Source organism: Chanodichthys erythropterus, chromosome 13, assembly GCF_024489055.1.
Source record: "Chanodichthys erythropterus isolate Z2021 chromosome 13, ASM2448905v1, whole genome shotgun sequence".
Taxonomy (NCBI): Eukaryota; Metazoa; Chordata; class Actinopteri; order Cypriniformes; family Xenocyprididae; genus Chanodichthys; species Chanodichthys erythropterus.
The window spans coordinates 20,759,357-20,778,860 of record NC_090233.1 but is presented as its reverse complement, the minus strand read 5'-3'; the positions used below and the strand labels follow the sequence as shown (position 1 = coordinate 20,778,860).

Sequence of the window (19,504 nt, the reverse complement as noted above, 5' to 3'; positions counted from 1 at the left end):
GGGCTAGAAGTAAGAGCCGCTTGCGTCAGGGGCTGGGGGCGGGAATACCGTGACCAACAAGAAACTTGTGACCGCCATTTTTGAAATAGCAGCTAATCGAGCTAATAGCAGCTCGATCGTAATCTCCGTCTATACAAATTATGGCGAGCCGTGTTTGGATGCCGATGTAGGTTCGCAAAGCCATGCGCATATTTGATAGAAGGCTTGTTGATAGAATTGTTGATAGAAGGCTTGTTCGAGATGCATCGGAGCAGCGCGGACCGATTCGGCGGGTGCCGCGGGTCCGTTTGTGGAGCATACGACTCCTTGTACTTTTGGATCGTTCTCGCAGAGCTTTGATGTCATGCACCGATCGCTTTGCGAGAAGCCGATGCATCTCAAACGAGCCTGGTGTGTTTGTGTTTGGCGCTGCAGCGCTAGCTTTGCTGTGAAATATGAGACGTATACAGTGACGCAAGACCTGGCTCTGTGGTGGCTCTCTAGCCTATGGAAAGGCAAACTGGTTCTTAGAAGGCTTGTGAGTAGAACCAACTCCGAACTGGCACTAGCACTAGCTCTGAACTAGCACCTGGTTCGTGCTGGTGGAAAGAGGGTAACTGTCATCCCAAAGAACTGGTGAAGATCTGCTGAAGAACCACGGAAGCACCAAGATTTGGTGCTATTCAGCACTTAAAGTGGTTCCCCTATAATTACGAGCCAAAGAACCACTTTTAGAACTATATAGCACCATTTTTTTAGAGTGGAAGGCTGCATCCGAAAACTTAGGCAGCTGACTTGTTGCCTTGCTGCCTCATCAGGCAATGACTTTGCAGGCAGCGTTTGCATACGAAGGCACCTTATAACCTCATGAGATTTCAGACAGACTTCTGAGGCAGCATAACGGTTTAATGATCTAGAGCAGGGATAGACAACTCCAGTCCTGGAGGGCCAGTGTCCAGCAGAGTTAAGCTCCAACCCTAATCAAACACACCTGAACCAGCTAATCAAGGTCTTTAGGATTAGTAGAAAGTTATAGGCAAGAGTTCTTATCAGGGATGGAGATAAACTCTGCAGGGCACTGGCCCTCCAGGACCGGAGTTGTCCATCCCTGATCTAGAGCAATAACTAAGCAAATGTTTAATTATAACAATAGTAATTTCCCTCTAGAAGTGGAAAACTTTGGTCAAAAACTTACATTTACATACAAACTGACCACCAACCATGACTTTCAGATGCCAACTTTCTTTTCTTTTTGTTTCTCAACTGTCACCAAATGGAACGCATGATTGTGGGATATCAAAGGCAGCAAAGGATACATCTACTGCCTTCAAAAATCAATCAGATGAAGGTATCTCAGGAGACAGGAAGTGATGCTAACATTGGATTGATGCCTTCCTATCTCGGAATGCGTCCTCCGAAGGCAGCATTTTTAAGTTTTCAGACGCAACCTTATATTAGTAGATCTTTAAAATGTAACTATGTAAAAGAAAAACTAAACGTATTTTTATTTCAGACATTTTAGATTAAAAATAAATGATATGAAGAATATAGTAAATATAAATAAGTTTTGGTGATTACTAAATATTTAAAAAATAATTATAAAAATATATAGGCCATAAAAACTTAGAATGAATATATGAATATATGAATATATATATATATATATATATATGAATATATGAATATATAAGTATGTTCTTTGTTTTATATAATTGTTTCTCTCTCTCGCCACTCACTCACTGCTGAAAAAGATTGAGTGTGGCTTTATGAGAGGAGAAATGACACCATGGCAACCAGTCAACAAAACAAATGAGCTGAACAATAGCCCACCCTCACTGTTCATGCTCTCCTGCTGAATGGACAAACTGTCCAAAAATGCAGCTCTGCAATTAGTCAAAGTGACTGTCAGTCAACTATGACCCTCCTACAGAGCAGGTTAGTCTGGGGCAACAGGAGACAGCACTGCACTGATTTGCTTTCTCATGGATTTTATTTAATTTAAGGATATCGATCCTGGCTGACTTGGGAAACCAGAGTGAATTGAATGTGATTTAGTTTGAACAAAACATTCTTAAATTCATTTTCAAACAATCACAAAGTCTCAAAACATACATAGAATGGTAGTGGGTAAAAAGGTAACAAAAGATAGCATTCTTCCATCTGTTTGTGAAGATGATGGAGATGATGGTGGAAAAGAAGAGGATTTGGGAGGAATTGCAAGCAGGCCGGTCAGCAGACCCAGAAGTTTCTACAGCAGAGGAAGTGTTGATGGCCAAGTGAGTGTCCCTGCTCATATTTCACGGATTCTGCTCACACTTTACAATAAGGTCTCATTTGTTAACATTATTTAATACATTAACAAACATTATGTGAACATTATATTCTTACAGCATTTATTAATCTTTAGTTCATAAAAATGTTCATGTTCACAGTGCATTATCTAATGTTAACAAATGCAACTTTTGATCTTAAAATTTAATTATTAAATGTAGAAATTAACATTAATGCCACAGAGGTTTGTTCGTTGTTAGTTCATGTTAACTAATGGTAACAAATCATACCTTATTGTAAAGTGTTACCCTATCTCTTATGATTTTATCTTAGATAACACATGACAACTAGTATACAGGTTCCTGGATCAACATCCTTGCAACCAATCGGACTTTAGGGTTTAGAGGAAATGACATGGTTTGGCCTATGAAAGGTTGAACACTGGTTGCTGGCATCCCATGGAAGTAGTGAGTGTGAATGTCTTCAGTGTGGTTTATGAATACGTTTAATAAATTTGCATGAATTTAATTGAGGGAAAAATGCAAACTTAATTTCCAAATACTCAGTAATAGTAAACATACAGTGTCAATTTAATACACTTTTGTTAAGCCATCCCAAATATGACCACCATAAAAGCGTCCAAACGGCATTTGAATTAAATAAAATAATACACTTCTGTTCAAAAGTAGGGTCAGTAAGATTTGAAAAAAATGCTTTTTAATTCAGCAAGGATAGATTAAAGTGATCAAAAGGTTATAAAAAGGAAATATTCAGCATATTAGAATGTTTTCTGAAGGATCACTGAAGATTGGCGTAATGATGCCGAAAATTCAGCTTTGATTACAGGAATAAATTACAATTTAAAATTAAAATAGAAAACAATTATTTAAAATTGTAACAATATTTCACATTTCTAATTTTACTGTATTTTTGGTGTACAGCATGAGAGACTTAAAAAAAAAAAAAAAAAAACTTACAGACCCCTACCCTTTTGGAAGGTATATGATGATGTAATTTAAGCACCAAATTCATCAGAAACTCATGCTCTATCATATTTTGAGCAGATGATTGGAATGTGATTAGCTCCTGACCAGTGTTGGTTTACATCTCATTGGATAAAGTTTTGGTTTTCTCAACTTTTTGATGCTCTCACCACTTGCCTTGCTCCACTGTCAATCCCACAATCCCCCGCATGAGCCTGTCGCTCAGCAGCTCCCATAGAAAATGAATTGTAAACGCCCGCTCATCTCAGCACCAGTGGGCGCATACAGTTACTTTTCAACCACTCACCACTAACCATCTGGCTCCATTCTGGAATCTGGTACTTTACACAATCCAATAAAATCAAGTCCTATCCTACAGTATGTTTTTTTCCCCTCACAGTATGTTCCATTTGGAAATATGTCATATTGTGGAAGTAAAATGGCTTGTGAATGGTAGGATTGTGCACGATTCAGAAGTGAAACGTAGAAATTCATATAACTGTAATGTTAGAATAGCAAAGTTTGTCAAGACAAGCTTGGAATATTGAATTGACAAAGTTGAGGATGTATGGATGGATGGATGGATGGGTTTGTGGATGAACGGATGGGATGGATGAGTGGGTGGATGGATGGATGGATGAGTGGGTGGATGGATGGATGGATGGGTTTGTGGATGAATGGGTGGATGGATGGGTTTGTGGATGAATGGGTGGATGGATGGGTTTGTGGATGGATGGTTGCTTGGGTGGGTGGGTGGATGAATGAATGGATGGATGGATTTGTGGATGGATGGATGAGTGGGTGGGTGAATGGGTGGATGCGTTGGTGGATGGATGGGTTTGTGAATGGATGGGTGGATGGAATGGATGCATGGGCGGGTGGGTGGATGAATGGATGGATTTGTGGATGGATGGATGGAATGGATGCATGGATGGAAGGATCGGTGGATGGATGGGTGGATGGAATGGATGCTTGGGTGGGTGGGTGGGTGGGTGGATGAATGAATGAATGGAATGGATGCATGGGTGGATGGATGGATGAGTGGATGGGTGGATGGATTTATGGATTTATGGATGGATGGATGGGTTTGTGGATGGATGGGTGGATTGGATGCTTGGGTGGATGAATGAATGGATGGATGGATTTGTGGATGGATGTATGAGTGGGTGGGTGAATGGGTGGATGGATGGGTGGATGGAATGGATGCTTGGGCGGGTGGGTGGATGAATGGATGGATGGATGGAATGGAATGGAATGGATGCATGGGTGGATGGATGGAATGGATGCATGGATGGAAGGATGGGTGGATGGGTTTGTGGATGGATGGATGGATGGAGGGAATGGATGCATGGGTGGATGGAATGGATGGGTGGAGGGATGGATGGAAGGATGGGTAGGTGGGTGGATAAATGGATAGATGGAAGGATGTGAATGTTATCTATAGAAATTGACATAAAAATGACAACGTCTTATTGGAAAGTTTTGAAAAATGTTGGAAAAGCCTTGAAAAAGTTTGAAGGTTTATAAGACTTACTGACATGAGTGAAAGATAGATGGCCAAATGCTAAGATATCATTTCTGAGCATATTCCCTGCCTGAAAATTTGCATTCTTCTGCTCAGAGAGTGCCTAGATCCCACAGCCAGCATCAAAGCATAAAATTGGCCCATCAGGTTGAAGATTATACAAATGAAGAAGACGAGGTGGATGAAGGTCGAGGCCACCCAGGTGATGGACAGCAGCAGGAGGGAGAGTGTGTCATCGGTGACGAAGATTTTGACACAGACCTGGAACTCGACAGATTTCACAGTGAGAGTTCTTATTAAAAGTGAAAGTGTGAATATGAACAGAGAGAGAGAGAGTGGGCTGGCGGGGGGACGTGGGTGATGCACGTTCTGATAGAGGGTGTCAAAGAGCTAAGGGGCAGAGAATATGATGTTTCCACTCAATGGGGAATAAAACAGGCAAACGGCCGTGAGTCATGCTTGTAATTTCAGACAGGCTTCTCTCTTTCTCTCTCTCTCTCTCTCTCTCTTTCATTTTTCACCTGCTCGTTCTGCAGATACCGAAACACCTACACAATCCTCTGCATATACATAAATCATGGCTCGATCCATCTCTTACTATCTCTCTGATGGCTGTTTATTCAGCTTATTAGAGATAGCCATCTGCTAGATTACTGCTGTGTGCCTCCGCATAGCTTAATGAATGGCTTGGGAATTTTCCACATTCATGATAATTGCGCATCTCAATGAGAAACAATGATACATTGTTGTCGTATTTGGTTTACAAAGTCACACCAGTTCATCTCAGTTCATTCAGTTCAATTGAGTGGAAGGCTGCACGTGTGAATACTACATATTGGTTATCTTATGATTAACGGCGCTTGCTAAGGAAAACATTATTATTTTTACCCATAACCCCTGTTTTAAACTTCAATGAGTATCTTGTCCTTTACCGTTTGAGCTACAGACAGGAAAGACACAGTACCTTAAATGATTTGAGATGCATTATTCCTTTTCTAAGCAATCAGATTCTAAGCAGTTTTTAAATGTTATCTGTTCTATGTTTTTTTTTTTTATGATTCATTATTACTTATTGTTTTGCATTTGCATTTCTTGTATTCTAGCAATTTAATGTGGGAAAGGTGCATTATAAATAAAAAGTATAATTATTATTATTATTAGACAATTCTTTTTAACACAGACAGCAAATTGATTAAAAAATACTTACTTTTAAGTCTACAGTTACAGGGCAAAATTATAAAATTATATTAATATATTTATTAGTATATTTATGTATATATTGTTTGTATTATAAAATCACACTTAAAATAACCCTATTGTATTATAAAAAAGTGTTTCTTTTACAGAATATTATAGAATTATACATTTCATGCTTTCAGTGTTCCAAAAATATTTACTATAATACATTGAAATATCTGCAATTTATTTGTTGCTAACAAAAAATGATGTGTTTTGAATGGCCATCAGTGGAGAAAAATTCCTTTTGCCCCCAGACAGTGTTAAAGGGTTAGTTCGCTCAAAATGAAAATTCTGTCATTAATTACTCACTCTCATGTCGTTCCAAACCTGTAAGACTTTTGTTCATCTTCAGAACACAAACTAAGATCTTTTTAATGAAATCTGAGATTTCTGACACGTTATTCACAGCCTACACAAATACCACTTTGACGCTTCAGAAAGTTCATAAAGAGATTGTAAAACTAATCCATATGAATTGAGCGGTTTAGTCCAAATTATCTGAAGAGACTCGATCACTTTATATGATGAACAGATTGAATTTAGACTTTTATTTACACATAAACTTTGACGAAGACTTTGACATTGATCAGTGAACATAAACAGAAGCTCAACCGTACATGCTTCACGCGCGAGACAACCCTCATTGGTTCTTGTGGAAGTTCAAACGTGCTGCGTAACCCGAGAATGAACCTCATTGGTTCTCACACGTCAAGCAATCATGCTTGAGCTTCCGTTTACCTCAACTGATGTGTGCGCTGATCAATGTTTATATGTGAATAAAAGTCTAAATTCAATCTGTTCATCATATAAAGTGATCAAGTCTCTTTGGAAAATTTGCACTAAACCGCTCAATTCATATGGATTAGAATTTTCATTTTTCACTCATAACATCCTAGCATTAGTTCTTGTCTGTTTGTCTGTATGGATTGAGAAATAATCCTTGTATCATCACTGCAGCTGTCAATATTTTACCAATTTGCTTCATTTATACTAGAGATATCTTATCGAACAAAAGAATGAGATTGTGCATTCTGATTGTGTTTTAGATGAAAAACAAGCATATGACCCTACAGGCGAGTCTCACTACAGAGAGGCTTGTAAGATGCTGAACGTAACTCCTGTGTCCTACTTCCTCCGAAATATGAACCAGAGTGAACTCAACATGATGCATTGTGGATTGGGCTCACAGGTAAGAGCAAAAAACTGATTTAATGTCATACTTTAAAACAGAGATGAAATAATGCACAACAGAGTGCAACAGTGTCCGCCCACTTTTTCAGCGGCCTTGGTTCTGGAAGTATTTTTCCCATATGAATTTTACAATAGTCTTCATTAAAGTGTTATTAGCCAAGAACCAAGCCAATCAGCTATGAGGTGAATCATAACAGTACAAACTTTGATTTGAAGCAAAAAAGTTTTTGAAAATTGGTAAAAAAACAAAGGTACAAGACTGTGTGGTTAACGGCTTTAGTGAGGGAAGAACTACAGTCCCATGAAGCACTGCAAACAACAATCAAATTAAAAATGATGGAGAAATACAAAACTATACTCATTTACAAATGTTGTTGATTATACTGTATGCATAAAAACAGTATTTATTGCAAAAAAAATTATTATATATATATTACAATTTAAAATAACTGTTTTCTATTTAAAAGTTTTTTAAATTGTAATTTATTCCTGTGATCAGATCTTTCAGCATCTTTACTCCAGTCTTCAGTGTCACATGATCCTTCAGAAATCATTCTAATATGCTGATCTGCTGCTCAAGAAACATTTAATGTGTAAAATTGTATAAAATATTTGTGTACAATATTTTTTTTCAGGATTCTTTGATGAATAGAAAGTTCAAAAGAACGGTGTTTATTTGAAATAATCATCTTTTGTAACATTATAAATGTCTTTACTCTCACTTTTGATTGATTTAATGCATCCTTGCTGAATAAAAGTATTCATTTCTTTAATTTATTTAAAAAAAAAAATTAAAATTAAAATTCTTACTGACCCCAAACTTTTCAACGGTAGTGTATAATGTTACAAAAACTTTGTATTTCAGATAAATGCTGTTCTTTTGAACTTTCTATTCATCAAGGAATCCTGAAAAAAAGTACACAACTGATTTCAACATTGAAAATAATCATTAATGTTTCTTTATCAGCAAATCATCATATTAGAATGATTTCTGAAGGATCATGTGACACTGAAGACTGGAGTAACGATGCTGAAAATTCAGCTTTGTCAACATAAGAATAAATTACATTTTAAAATATTTTCAAAAAGAAAACAGTTATTTTAAATTGTAATAATATTTCACAATATCACTTTTTACTGTATTTTTAATTAAATAAATGCAGCCTTGGTGAGCAGACGAAACTTATTTTATAAACATTAAAAATCTAACCATTTCCAAACTTTTGACTGGTAGTGTATATATATATATATATATATATATATATATATATATATATATATATCTATATATATATATCTATATATATATATATATATATATATATATATACGCATACATACATACATATCAATATTGAGAGAGTGCAGGGAGATCAATTCAATTGGTCATTTGCAGTACTTTTAAAGAGATCTGTACAGTAATATAGTTTTAGTAATATAGGTAATGTAGTTTTTCACCAGGAACATGATTAGGCTATTTATTATTTAGAGAAAATTAATGGAATTTTTAATCCCAGAACTGTCGCACTTTATTTGGCACGATTTGTTTGTTTCGATTCTCTTTTATTGCAGAATCATGGGTAATGTAATTTTTCATGAGGATTCCCACTGTTAAACATAATTGTTTAAAAATGAGTTAAAATAATAAGGGACGATGGCTTCAGTAAAACCATATACCATGACGTCAGTTGGTCTTTTTTAAGGTTTATAAGTTATTGTTAAAAATCAGTTCTCCTGTGGTGAAAATGAATGGGATTTTTACTTTTGGAACCTGACTGTTGCACTTGTATCCACCAAAGCATTTTTATCCAGCTGAAACGCCTAGCTGTGGGCGCTTATTCGGCGCAGCGTTTTGTTGTTGTTGTTGTTGTTTTGTTTTTATTCAGTTGAGATGCTTTGGTTGCTGTGATACAGAACATCCGCGGAAGTGTTACTAGTATCTGATTTGGCAGATAGTTTGTTTCTAAATATAAACATGACAACACAATGTAAAGTATAGCCTTGTTTTGGAGGATTTTGTTCAGTTGATTTTGTTGTTGTGCACGTTGTTGTCTGTACAAGCAGGATGTGACAATTGGTCGGTGTGGTATTTGCCCTGCCCCTCCTCCATTGTGATTGGACGACTGGGTAAAAAGTGACTGATGAACAAAGTTGAAAATTTTTTCGGCTGTGTCCGAATGCTTTAAAATGCTGCCTTCAGAGGCTGATTATTAAAAATAAATATAGCATCTGAAAGTTGCGGTTGGTGGTCAGTTTGTGTGTAAATGTACATTTTTGACCAACATTTCAACATGTCTAGCGAGAAAGCATTGCTTAGTTATCACCAAAGCTCACTCTCCTTTGCTTTAGATCATTGAACTGTTACATTGCCTCAGAAATCTGTCCAAAATCAGTTTCGTGAGGTTCCTTTGTGCGCAAACGCTGCCTGCAAAGTCATTGCCTGATAGGGCAGCGAGGGTACAAGTCGGCTGCCTGCTGTGTTCACACCAAAAACGAATAGAGCGTCAAATTCGCGTCTAGTTTGCCGCTTGAACATTTTGAATGCATTCGCGCGTCTAGAGCGAAATAGACGCGCGTAAAAAAACAAGCGTCCGAGGCGAAATCCGCTTCTTGTGGGAGGGGCAAGTGCTAGGCGGTTGTCTGTTTACAAGATGGCTGATGTTGATCGTGCGTTCATCGAGAGAGCAGAACAGCGGCGTAGGGGTCAGCGTCGCGGGAAGGCCGCGGGTCGAAACGTGTACGTGACTCAAAAGTGAAATGTGTATTTACAACTTACCAGGTAGCCCAATCTCCTCACCGACACTCTTCCAAGCGAGCTCCTTTTTATTCCTGTCTGAAGTATGAACTTGTGTCATAAATCTCTGGGTGACTGCTCACTGATAATATCAGTCGTTCCTCCATTTTGAATGAGTGACTCCGGGCGGGCCTGCCGCCACAGCAGCAAGCAGGCTCCTGATTGGTTAACGCGGCGCAAATTTACGCCAAAGTTCAAATTTTTCAACTCGGGCGTCAGACAGACGCGAATTCGCGTCAAAAGCACCATTCGCGCGAACTAGACGCGCTCCCATTTAAAACAATTGAAATATGCTGGCCTTAGGAAAACAATGCTTTGGTGGACACACGGCCTAAAGGGTTACAAAACAATGTCAAACATTTTAAAAACTCTCCTCTATAGGGTACCAAAGCTCTGGCGGTTTCTTTGGTAACCAACACCTCCATTCTGAAACTGAATCTACGAGATAATTGGATGGAGGGAATGGGCGCGGCTGCCATCGCTGACATGCTCAAAGAGAATTGCTACATCACAGGTGACTTTCTGCAGCCACACTGCTACCATCCCACACACTACTTCTACTTCACAGTACTGCCTTGTTTTCTGTTGACTTTTATTTGGGATTCACTGGCAGTGTCCACTTCAAGTCTGTTTGATCTCATCTGTGAGACAGTCTTGTCATGTATTTTATAGTGGAACATGGTGATCGGACAGTCTGGAATTTTTTCTAGGCCCTCTCAAAGTGAAATGAATAATTCTCAGGCTGAAGGAAATGCAGATTAATGCCTGTACAGTAGTCAAACACTCAAACAAATTTTTCAGCTGTGTTGCCATTCTGGACACAGTCAATAGATAGGAATAAAAACAAAGTAACTTGCATTACTTATTTGAACTTCTTTGAAAAGTAACTCAGATATTTAGTTTAAATTTAAAAATGCGTTACTTTACTTGTTACTTGAAAATGTAATCTGATTACATAACTCACATTACTTGTAATGCGTTACCCTCAACACTGTTTATCATTCACTGTGCTTTTCATGAACTTTTATGATTGTGCAGTTGATTGTGTTTTTCCCTCCCAGAAATTGATTTGTCTGAAAACCGAATGGGCGAGCATGGAGCCAGGGCTTTGTCCAGCATGCTGTTGGAAAACACTACTCTAGTCTCTCTCAACCTCTCCGGGAACCATCTGGACGAGCGAGCGGCCAGACACCTGTCTCCAGCTCTGATCGCCAACCAGAAACTTCAGCACCTCGACCTGAGTCACAACAGATTCGGAGATATGGCAGGTGTGAGATGGTGTGAAAAGCTTGCTACGAAAGGTTCACTGCTTGAGCTTAGACATGATTACGGCAGACCTCTACTTCAGTAACTTTGCTTTTAAAGGGGCATTTAGTGGTATTTGGCTGCCCAGTGTTGAATGGTTGCACATAACACTTGAACTGGAAGACTACTGCATGGCCACTTAGTAGGACAAGTACTAGAAGAAAACAGCTTGAGATTTGACCTAACACATGCATAACAATAAAAGAATGTTAACCTTCACTCGAATATTCCACAATGGGAATCAAATTAAATATGTCACTTACTTTGATTATACAGGTGATTTTACAGCACTCCTGAGTGTGATAAAATAAAATGTCTTGACACAAAACTTGGATAATTTAGTTTCAGTTCAATAAGCAAAATATAACTCTCAGACTACATTAGTGCAGATACATTGAAAAATACATCTTTTTAGTTTTGGCCTTCTGTCCACAATGAGACAACGTTTTTGTTCAAGAAAATAAGCTTTTTGAAGATGCTTTCCAAAGTAGATAAACCGAGCAAACAAACAAACAAAAATTCTAAGAACATTTTGATAACGTTCCTATTAAGTTATGAAAACGTTATTTCTGAACATTTCAAACATCCACTTTTTAAAAACGTTTTTTTTTTTTTTTTCTTGTTCATGCGAACATTCAGGGAACATTCCATTATATAATTCTGCAAACATTATGCAAATATATTTTACTTTTGAATGTTGTCTGAACATTCTGAAACAAGTAGTAACATTTAAACATGTTAGAGGAACATCCAACTAAAACCTTTAAGAAAAACGTTCCATGAATGGTGTTTAAATAATGTTTTTGTGCTAGCGTTTTGAGAACATTATTATTAAAGACCAAAAAACTTAGAACGAACATTCTCTCAACGCTACTGGATGAATGTTTTTTTTTTTTTTCATTTTTTTTAGAGAACCTTGTTTGAACATTAGTTAAAGTTCTGAAAATGTTCCCTGTTAGCTGGGAATGATATCTATGATTATATCGGTATGTGCCTATCTTCTTTCAGATTAACACAATATTTAAAAATATCTTGTTTTGTTTTTTGTTTTTGCTTTATAATGACAGTGAATGGGGGGGCTTGATTATGAAGCTTGATTTATGATGTATATAGAAGCGGAAATAACAACCCTTTCCATTATAATTAGACGACACGTTTTATTCATATCAGATACACATTGTGAAAGTAACTTTAAAGCTTACTCTATTCTTCCCCAGTTCACCGACTCACTTAGTTTCATGTATTTCGGGAGAAGTGGATGAATTCACGGGTTGTAACCTAAATCCAAAGGATCCGATTCTCTGTGCGGCGCCCATCGCACATATGGCCAAAGTCCCTTTAAGACAAGTCATGATTTCACTCGGCGGCCATCTGATCACACTTTGGCTCTTATTTAGAAGGCGGGACTTATTCCGCCATATTGCGCGTTGCACTTTCTCCCATTCAAAACAATACGAGTGACACGTCTTGTGTTATTCTATAGACCACTTTGGAGCAGACGTCACAGTTACGTCACTTGCAGCTGCGCGCGCATACTGGTTGCAGAAAAATAGCGGTAGCAATTGAAGGAAGATGTGCAAAATCCACAGAAAAGAGAAAAATGTTTTGTTGTGCCTCTGGATGTTGGAATCGGAATGCAAAAAATATAGTCTTGATTTTTAAAGAAAACCTTCGTTGAAAACGTCCTTTGAAGATAAACAGAGACGTTTCACAGACTGGACTGATGACACCTGCAAGGATTAGTCTACTATTAAAGCAGGAATTTGATGTAGCTAAACAGTAGTCTACATAATATTCACATATGCAGTTCAGAGGACATACTAGCAGTTACAGCATGAAATAATTATAATTAAAATAATTTAAACCTATAATATTTTACATAGATAACTTTTAAACATAATAATTTTTATTTCACAATTCTGACTTTTTTATTCTTGCATTTGCGCGTTACTCCCAGTTCGGACTTTATAACTCAGAATTGTGAATTTATTTCACAATTCTGAGGGGAAAAAGTCAGAATTGCGGGATAAATTGCAATTCAGAAAAGACAGAATAACGAGTATATGTCACAATTCTGTTTTTCTTTGTAAGAAATGTGGATGTAAACTCAGATTTGCGAGAAATAAAAATCAGAATTGTGAGATATAAACTCGAAATTAACTATTTATTCTTTTATTTTCGTGGCTTCCATAGACTTCTACTGCTCAACTGTCATTTTCTGCAACCAGCTAGGCTCCGCCCACAAAAAACGTAATCGCTGTTTGCAAACACCAAATTTGTCTAGTCTTTGATATGGCTCAACTAACATGATCGTTAAAAAGGTGTTTAAACAGCAAAACACATCCACTTGCACATATTCGGCAATCGAATATTAGATATTTCATGCTATAGTTAACAAATTTGTGAATATTTTGAGAAAATAAATTCTGTGTTTAACAAAGGGTTATGACACTTATACGTTTTATCAAGATAATCTTTACAAGTTAACACAATAGATTTTGAAGCCTAAATAAAGTCGTCAGATATAAAAGGCTAACAGTAGGCTATAAACGGAATACAGCACACCATGGTCACGGATCAACGTCATCACCGTCAAGCTTCTTCAAACTTTATTTAGAAAACAACTTTAGTTATAAACATGCTCGCATTATGATCTGTGCAGTTATGAATACTTATTCACTTTTTCATGAGAAATGCTGTCCAAATGTCCCATTTTTAATGATGACGTCTAAAGTCCCCGCCAAAGGAAGTAGTCCCTTTTAGCAATTTGTTAGCAACCGCCGATTTTAAGACACAGTAAAAGTTTAAAAAATCACAAGCGGGTTATAACTGGTGTGTTTTATGTCATAGATCAAAACATGAAAGTATTTAGAGGCTTTGTTAACCACAGACCTTATTTCAGGCGATTTAGCAAAAACCCATTCAAAAAACCCATAGACTTTACGGTGTTGGAACCGGAAGTCCTAAAACGCTAACTCGCTTCCGGGTTTTGCCTACAAAAATGCGTCATCCCTGAGGCACTCTATAACGGTCGCCTTAAAAAAACTCACGCTGGGGGGTCAGACAGAATATTTTAAACTTACGTAATCCACAGTTCCTGGTTCCAGAGGGTTAATAATGGCCTTCTGAAGTGAAGCGTAAAAAATATCCATAATTAAAACTTTATTAACTATAATAACTAGCTTCTAGCAAACACATGTATCGATTTGCGGCAGAAAAGTGACCTCTGACCCGACACATGACATAATGATGAATGCGGAAGCGCAGAGGATAGAGCAAAGCAAAATAAAAGAATTAGAAGTCTAAAATGAGAAATTTTAAAGAGAAAAGATTTCAATATAAGAGAAGAGGAGCTTGAGTTTTTTGCACAGCCCTATTTTGTTTAAATCATGAGAGGCGTCTAAGCTTATGCTAATCCTACATCCTACGTCATACATCGCGTCACGGGTTACTCTTGTGGCACAAGTCGACTTGCGCGGTATGTGTACGGTCGTCTGCTGGAAGCTAGTTATTTTAGATTATAAAGTTTTAAATATGAAAATTTTTCTTACAAAAATGCACTGCTTCCCTTCAGAAGGCCTTTATTAAGGTTACTTTTACGATGGATGAATGCGCTTTTTTTTTTTGCTTCAAAATCAAGCCCCCAATTCACTGCCATTATAAAGCTTGGAAGATCCAGGATATTTTATAATATAATTCAGATTGTGTTTGTCTGAAAGACAAAAGTCATATACACATTGGATGGCTTTAGGGTGAGTAAGTCATGGGGTAATTTTAATTTTTGGGTGAACTAACCCTTTAAAATCTACTGTTTTCAAACACATCTGGTTCATTATTCATACCTTTCTGTGAGAATGCATGGAAAAGCAATTTTTCAAAATAATGTAGTTTTCTTTTATAGCTAAGTGCTCTCTTCTTTACTGCAATGCAAATTGGAAATGATATTCAGCTTCAACACAAGCACAATATCTTCCTATTTGCAAGCATCTGAGATATCCAGAGGGCTGGATCTCAAATTATCAGAAACTCCATGATGATGAGGGATATAGAACATAGTCCTAAAGCCCCATAGCTGTCAGCATGAATGACAGAGTGTGAAAAAAGGGAAATTGCCTCAATAAAATATTGCATATCATCATCAAGAGGAACTCCTCCATGACCTGCCATGATTCATACATCCTTAACAGATTCCACTGGCACATCTCTGTTCATATTACATATGGTGATGGCTTTCTTTTTATAATCATACACAGCTTGCTTATTCTTGGCAGGCAACCCTAGTGACCATTGAATATGTGGTCAATAAGGCCTGATATATTTATATAAAATATGATATATATTCACTATTCACATATTCAAATATGATATTCACTGAGTTCTTATTTATTTAAGAGCTTTGAAAATGGAAACAGTTTGAGGAAATGCTTTTTATTAGCTATGTAATTTTCTACTGTTCAAAAATCTGGGGTGTGTAGGATTGTTTGATTGCCAGAGCTGCATTTACTTGTTCAAAATACAGTAAATATTATTATAATTTAAAATAACGGTTTTCTATTTGATCATATTTTAAAATGTAATTTATTCCTGTGATGAAAAAGCTGAATTTTCAGTGTCACATGATCCTTCAGAAATCATTCTAATATTCTGATTTGCTGCTCAAGAAATATTTCTTATTATTATCAGTGTGTAAAACAGTTGTGGTGATTAATATTTTTTAGATAATCGTGAATTTTGTTTCTCTTCAGGTTTATGCATCTAAAGGTAATCTATGGGTGGGCATAACGAAAAAACTGTGTCAATTTAATAGAAATAAAGCTGTTTTCAAGATAATATTTGACACATATTTATATATTATATTATTATAACTTTTTTTTTATTGAAGGAAGAGGGTCACTCACAAGGGCACCACCATATTTAGGGCCTAAATTACTAGTTACTAGTCAGTTAGATGATACAGAAATCAAATTATAAGTGGAAGGCACAATAATACACTGAATTAATAACAGCAACTCCCCCATGTTGCTCTTTTCCATCTTTCTCCTCCCCTCAGGGGAAATCCTGGGTGCTGCTATTGCCGAGAACACAGCAATGAAGTCACTCAATCTGGCTTGGAACTGCATTCGAGGAAAAGGAGCCATTGCATTTGCCGAAGGCCTGGGGGTAAGAGAAAAGTCCATCCTCTGCCAGAGTCAGTCACTCATGCTAAGAATTTACTTTAGCCAAAACATTTAACAACTCAGATAGAGTACAATGCTGTTAGATCCACCATTCTATGCAGAAATCAAAGTTTACTTGATGTTTTGAGATATGAAAACATACCTCCCCTGTTCAAAAAAAAAAGAGCATTTCCATCATGATGACAACTCTTGGAATAGTTTTAGCATGCTATTGAATATGGGAGTGTATTTGGTCTTGGTGGACCAGATCTGTTTTGCTTCTGCTGTTGATTATTGCTGCAAATATAACTTTCTACTGCTAATAGATACACAGAAATGCTGCTGTGAACATGTAAGATATGCTACTGCTGCATAAATAGAGATCTAGGCAGGTGGAACTGGGGGAGGTGGAGGGTTTCAGAGGAACTCTAGTAATAATGAACCAGACTATTTAAATGTTCAGCAAGCAATCTCATTGGCTGCAGGGTCAGCAGAGGCCAATCAGCTTGCACCATATGGTAATGATGTGAGTGTCTTCTAAGGATAGTTCACCAAAAAATGAAAATTCTGTCATTAATTACTCCCCCTCATGTCGTTCCACACCTATAAGACCTTTGTTCATCTTCAGAACACAAATTAATATATTTTTGATCAAATCCGATGGCTCAGTGAGGCATGCATTGCGAGATAGTTAACACTTAATGTTATGAAATGACGAGAATACTTTTTGTGCGCCAAAAAAACAAAATAACAACTTTATTCAACAATATCTAGTGATGGGCGATTTCAAAACACCGCTTAATGAATCCTTTGTTTCGAATCAGTGATTTGGAGTGGGTATCAAACTGCCAAAATCCATTGAAATTTCAAAACACTTATAATGTAACAAAGCCTCATTTACGGAAATCACGTGACTTTGGCAGTTTAAAACATGCTCTGAACCACTGATTTGAAACAAAAGATTCGTAAAGCTTCGAAGCTTCATGAAGCAGTGTTTTGAAATCGCCCATCACTAGATATTGTTGAATAAAATTGTTATTTTGTTTATTTGGTGCACAAAAAGTATTTTCGTCGCTTCATAACATTAATGTTGAACCACTGTAGTCACATGAACTGTTTTATATATGTCTTTAGTTGCTTTCTGGGCATCTGAAAGTGTTAATTAACTTGCTGGCAATGCAGGCCTCACTGAGCCATTGGGTTTTATAAAAAAATATCTGAATTTGTGTTTCTGAAGATGAACGAAGGTCTTATGGGTGTGGAACGACATGAGGGTGAGTAATAAATGACAGAAATTTCATTTTTTTGTGAACTAACCCTTTCAGATTGCATGTAGAGAACCTATTAGCCTGTGCCCTCTAGAGTTTCATGTCTGAACTAGATATTTATTGAAGTTAATTTGCACAAAAACAGCCTATTTAAAATATAGGCTGTTTATTATTAAAAAAAAAAAAAATAAATAAAAAAAAAATATATATATATATATATATATATATATATATATATATATTATTATTTATTATTATTATTTTTTTTTTTAAATATATTTTTAATTTTATTTTTAATCTGATAAATGATATGACCCCTATAAAAAAGGAGCACTTCATTTCCGCACATGTGTTACTATAGTCGGTCTGTTGGATTTGATTTTTTCAGGGAAATATCTTCTTGCGGACCCTGGATTTGTCGTACAACGGCCTGGGCAAAGAAGGAGCCGTGGCTCTAGAGGAAGCACTCAAACACAACAATACACTGGAGGATCTCAACATTAGGTACTGTCGCCATAGTATGGTTATATATCATAACTGTATTTATGGACAGCAGGATGTGAGACTGTCCTCACTTATTCTTTTTTTATGTGTACACAGACAGCTGTCTTGATTTATTGCCGTAATTATGAGATGGTAGACTGTTGAAATTGTAAAGTGTTTGTCTGCTAAAGTTTTTTGAATGTTCACAATGCACATTAATTCATGATTTATTTGCCATGGCAAACTCAACAAACACCAGACTTAGCAAACATTCAATAAAATGACAAGTGCCTCCATAAACACTTTTACTTTAATTGCTAAAAATACTTAACTATTGTCTTTTTCTTTGTCTGCAGCAATAATCGCATACCCTTTGAAGGAGCCATCCATTTTGCGTTGGGCCTCAAAGTGAACTCAACTCTACGAATTCTCAAAGTACGAAACTTTAGAATAGGAACAACAGCTGAATTATTGAAGCAAGCAATACTAAAGTGGCTTTTAAGCGTAAGCTTTCAAGTCTGCGTCAAAAGAGATTAATGGCATTTCTTTCTTTGTTATGACTAATTCTGTTGGTTTTAACTGTGATCCAGATGTCTAGGAACCCAGTGCAGTCAGCGGGATGCTTCGCCATTCTAAAATCTGTTCAAGCAAACCCAGAATCTGCAGTTGAGTTCTTGGACTTCTCTGTAAGTGACTCTTACCCAATAATTTCTCATGTTTCCTTTGATATTTATTGGTTTTCTTTATTTCTAAAATCAATTTTCTTGTATAGGACATTTGCGTGGACCAAGAATTTGAAGACTTATTCAACAGCACCAAAGAAACGCTCCCAAACCTTCAAGTGAAACATGGTGGAAAAATTAATGCTGCATTTAAAAAGAGCTGAAATTATTATTTTTTTTTTTAAAAAACAATCATTGTGGACAATACATATAGGCATGTAGAACAGCAAATGTATTTTTGAACTTGCATACAACTGAGACTAAACTGATTTGAATCTAGCCTCACACTCCTCCACATGGAAAATTGGATCAAGTCATAGTTGATGGATCATGGTTTCTGGCGTTAAGGGAACAAAGGTTCAGTAGAATGATGTTTAGAAGAGAATTTGATGGCATTAGTGACCTTAGGCTTTAAAACATATCTAACAAAATGGGTACTGACATGATGTGAGGAGCAATGACAAGATAGACTTTGTGTAAAACAACATTTACCTAATTCTTTTTATACTACACTACTGTTCAAATGCTTATATATATATATATATATATATATATATATATATATATATATATATATAATGTAAGTGT

General features: G+C 36.6%; 1 protein-coding gene across 1 annotated transcript; it reads left to right on the top strand.

Moving 5' to 3' along the window:
- Positions 1–1,932: 1,932 nt before the first annotated feature.
- lrrc74b (leucine rich repeat containing 74B) lies at positions 1,933–19,080 on the top strand. Its single transcript, XM_067408305.1, has 10 exons — positions 1,933–2,255; positions 4,855–5,041; positions 7,044–7,186; positions 10,364–10,496; positions 11,044–11,250; positions 16,338–16,447; positions 18,100–18,215; positions 18,551–18,629; positions 18,785–18,880; positions 18,967–19,080. Exons 1-10 carry the CDS (start codon positions 2,097–2,099, stop codon positions 19,078–19,080), a joined length of 1,344 nt encoding a protein of 447 aa, XP_067264406.1. The 5' UTR covers positions 1,933–2,096.
- Positions 19,081–19,504: the final 424 nt, after the last annotated feature.